The 3,894-nt window shown below is 42.1% G+C and overlaps 1 protein-coding gene across 1 annotated transcript in view; it reads left to right on the top strand.

Moving 5' to 3' along the window:
- Positions 1-3,247: 3,247 nt before the first annotated feature.
- The window catches only part of PHF10 (PHD finger protein 10), a 15,522-nt gene continuing 14,875 nt past the window's right edge, over positions 3,248-3,894 (top strand). Inside the window, exons 1-2 of the mRNA XM_009891479.1 lie at positions 3,248-3,348; positions 3,700-3,730. Of these exons, the coding sequence (XP_009889781.1) occupies positions 3,296-3,348; positions 3,700-3,730 (84 nt within the window). The 5' untranslated portion in view covers positions 3,248-3,295. The remainder of the gene's footprint in view (positions 3,349-3,699; positions 3,731-3,894) is intronic.

Genomic DNA, 3,894 nt, shown 5'->3' with positions numbered 1-3,894 from the left:
GGGGAGCCGGGAGGCGGCGGGCGGCCTCTCGGCGAGGGGTTGGCGCCCTCCCGCGCCCCGGGCCGAACTTCGGGTGCGGGACCGGGGCTGAGAGGAGGAAGGGGAGGGGGGGAGGCCCCGCTGAGTGCCCGAGTGCCGTCCGCCTTCCTGAAAGTCCGTCGGAGCCTTGGCGGGAGCGGCGCGGAGGTTCGTTCTGTACCGCTGGAAGCGCCCCGGAGTCGCACCCGGCAAAGTTTGGGTCTGGTGGGAAGCTCCTCTGCCTCGGCCTGGGAAATTGTACCCGCGCTCGCCGGGCGCCGCTTGGGCTTGTGGCGGCACCGCCGCGTACTTGATGCTCTTCCTGCACCCGCGCTGGGGCGCAGAGGGGCAGTTACTTTTTGAAAGGCAGCTTGGTAATTCGGACTTTCCGATTACATAATCAAGGGTCCTGGAGTAGATCTTACAGTTGATAGACGTACCAGGAATTCGTAGTGTAACCTTATTTCCTAAGGACTAACAGGCGTTGTACAGAAACATGCGTTTTCAAGGGAAGAAGGGGCTTTTTTTGGCAATGTTTGACTTTCCATCTATGGAAAGCCACAAGACTGACCCTAATTATTATTTTCGGTACAGTAACAGTGGTTGAACTAAGCGTGTCTTAGATTGCAACACAACTGTTTTCACTTTTTCTGCAAAGTCCTCTGCAACAAACTGTCTCATTTCTTAGAGTGTTTTAGTCTCTGAGCCTGTCTGATTGGATTTGCTGAAATTTTCAGCAAATAAGGAAGCAAAGATGGAAATGGAGGACATTCACCTCTCCTGTGGTATGGGTGTTCGTATTTTGTAACAGTACTGGATTTAATAAAAGAAAATTTCAAAGAAAAAGGAGAAACTGATGTGAGGCACTTCCTCTTAACTCTCAGGTTGAGATCTATCTTTTAAAAATGTTTTGAAGTCTCTTGGTAGCTTTGGTATGGCGAAGCATGGCTTTGGCCCTGCTCATGTTTTTGTTGAGGTTTGGAGTGCATTAATGTTATGGGTGGGAAGTAGGTATGAACTACTGATGAGACATAGCTGTGCCACAAAATACTCTAGTCCGAACCTGTTTTGATTGGGGACTGCTACTTGGTTTGTCTAATTGAGTTTGTACAGGGTATTGTCAGCAATACTAGGAAATGTTATTAGTATTGATACTCGTGGAGGTGCTGCTTACGTGATTCTTTAAGTATAATTGCATTAAGAAAGCAGATTCATTAAATTTGCTTTTCAGTTTTGTTATTGTATGAAAGATACTCCTCTTGCTATTCCACAAGAAAGAAAAAAATTGTAAACAATTGCAGAAAATATTAAATAAACCAAAAATACAGGAGACTTGCTTTTTCCCTGTGGCCTGGGTTGATTATAGTACTATCAAATGTTCTGTAACAAAAGTAATGTATTCTTATTTGCTGGAATCTTTTTTAATGATATGTCAAGTGATATGATATGTAAAACATATTAGAATGAAAGACATTAGCTAAGGGTAGACCTAGTAATTGTTCTTGTCTACGTGAGGATAATTGAGCTTGATCCATTTATTTCTGACAGGTTAATTATTCTTTCTTAAACTTTCACAAAAGCTGTGAAGCTTGATTCTTTCATACTATTCCACTTCAGGGTTTCGGATCCTTAAAGGGCTATTTTGTTCTTGGCTCTACTAGTGGTGACAATAGTCACTTCACTTGAACACTTCTGCCTTCTGTTTCTCAATTATAATCATGCTTTGAGGGTTGTTGATTAGGTAAGGAGTTGTATAGCGTATTGGACAACAAAGCAGTGAAAAATGCAGGAAGGCCTGTTGAATCATTGGTCTGCTAGATTTTATGGAACTCTGTTTTGTTTGGCTTTTTCTCCTCTTCACCCTTTATTCCCTTTCTTCATATAGATTTCATTAAATCTGAATAGTGACAGCTAACAAGGTATTAACAAAGCTATTACAAGGGAACATTGAGAAGTTGTCTTCTGTACCTGTTGTAATGCAACTTCATTTTTTTTCTTTGGTATTTTTTTTCCCCACAAAAGACAAGTCTTTGCTACTTGCTGTAGTCATATCTTTTTATAAACTGTCTATCATTCCTTTTATTTTAACTGTATATCAATGAACTCCACTTTTGCTTTTTGTAATAATTCCCTTGATTTTATAAGCATCAGCTCTCAGCAAGGCCTTGGTGTTTTTGTTTTGCCCTTGCCTTTGCTTTTGAGAACTATCCCGATTAAGTGAATTAGTCTTGTCCCCGACTGTTACCAGTGAGGTTAGTTTGCTGGGTCTATAGCTGTATGGCCATGCTGATGCCATAGGTAATTTACATCAAGAACAATGAACTTGGTGGTCCGAGCCACAGGTCTGTCTATTCAGTGTTCCACCTACGCAACAGGTGAGAAACTACCCAATTCTCCTTATGTGCCATTATGTGTCATGCAGCTAGATTATCATAGAATCATAGAATGGTTTAGGTTGGAAGGGACCTTAAAGATCAGCTAGTTCCAACCCCCTGCTGTGGACAGGGACACCTCCCACTAGACCAGGTTTCTCAAAGCCTCATCCAACCTGGCCTTGAACACCTCCAGCGATGGGGCATCCACAACTTCCCTGGGCAACCTGTTCCAGTGCCTCACCACCCTCATAGTAAAAAATTTCTTGATAATATCTATTCTAAATCCCCCCTTTTTCAGTTTGAAGCCGTTACCCCTCATGCTATCACTACATGCCCTTGTAAAAAGTCCCTCTTCAGCCTTCTTGTAGGTGTCCTTCAGATACTGGAAGGCTGCTATAAGGTCTCCCCAGAGCCTTCTCTTCTCCAGGCTGAACGACCCCAACTCTCTCAGCCTGTTTTCATAGGAGAGGTGCTTCAGCCCTTTGATCATTTTTGTGGCCCTCCTCTGGACCTACTCCAACAGGTCCATGTCCTTCTTAGGTTGAGGGCTCCAGAGCTGGATGCAATATTCCAGGTGGAGTCTCATGAGAACAGAGTAGAGGTGCAGAGTCGCCTCCCTCGACCTGCTGGCCAGGCTGCTTTTGATGCAGCCCAGGATACAGATAGCAAAGAATAATTTGCTATGTAAACTGTCCTATGAGTTGTTTGTAGAGAGTGTTATTAAATAGCTCACTAGTTCAGGTATATTTAAACTGTGGATTGCCTTGTAATATTTTTTGACATTTTACATTATCTGCTGAATACTCTTTAATTTTTTTTTTTAATATTTATCGTAATGTTCGTTTCAGGATGATACAGAAGAAAATTCCAATGACGGCAGCCAGCCATCCAAAAGACGGCGTATGGGCTCAGGGGACAGTTCTCGGAGCTGTGAAACTTCTAGTCAAGACCTTGGGTAATACCACTTGCTGCAATTCCCACTTTTTCATTCCTAGTCTTATTGTATTGTTTGGTGTGCTTAAGTATTAGCTCTTTTTTCTTTGCTTGTACATTCTTCATATATGTTTCTGAATTGAGGCCATGTCTTATGAGTGGCTAGCTGTCTTTTTCTCCCAGCGTATTTTTAAAATGTTTTATTTTAAACCAACACAAAACATGCTGCATCTAATTTACAATCAGAAGCACAGCTTACGTGTTTTTAAAATATTGCATATTTTTTGCATGAGTGTTGACACTGTAGTACCTGCTTTTCCTGGTGTCCTGCCCACTATCATGAATATCCCTTTCTTCGTGTTCTGTCCCTCAGCATATTGATGAATGCTGGTTTGGAGAAATCTGTGTGACGTGGGGTGTAACAAAGTGACTTTGAAAAAAGGGTTAACAGGATACAGTGTTCTAAAGTGCTTGTTCAACTTCACAGATACTGTTCATTGACATATATATAGGAATTATTCAATTTCTAGAAATGTATGTATCCCTCTTAAGGATTCTTTGATTTGTT

The sequence above is a fragment of the Charadrius vociferus genome, unplaced genomic scaffold (assembly GCF_000708025.1).
Source record: "Charadrius vociferus isolate BGI_N301 unplaced genomic scaffold, ASM70802v2 scaffold68, whole genome shotgun sequence".
NCBI lineage: Eukaryota > Metazoa > Chordata > Aves > Charadriiformes > Charadriidae > Charadrius > Charadrius vociferus.
This window is presented reverse-complemented; position numbering and strand designations above follow the sequence as displayed.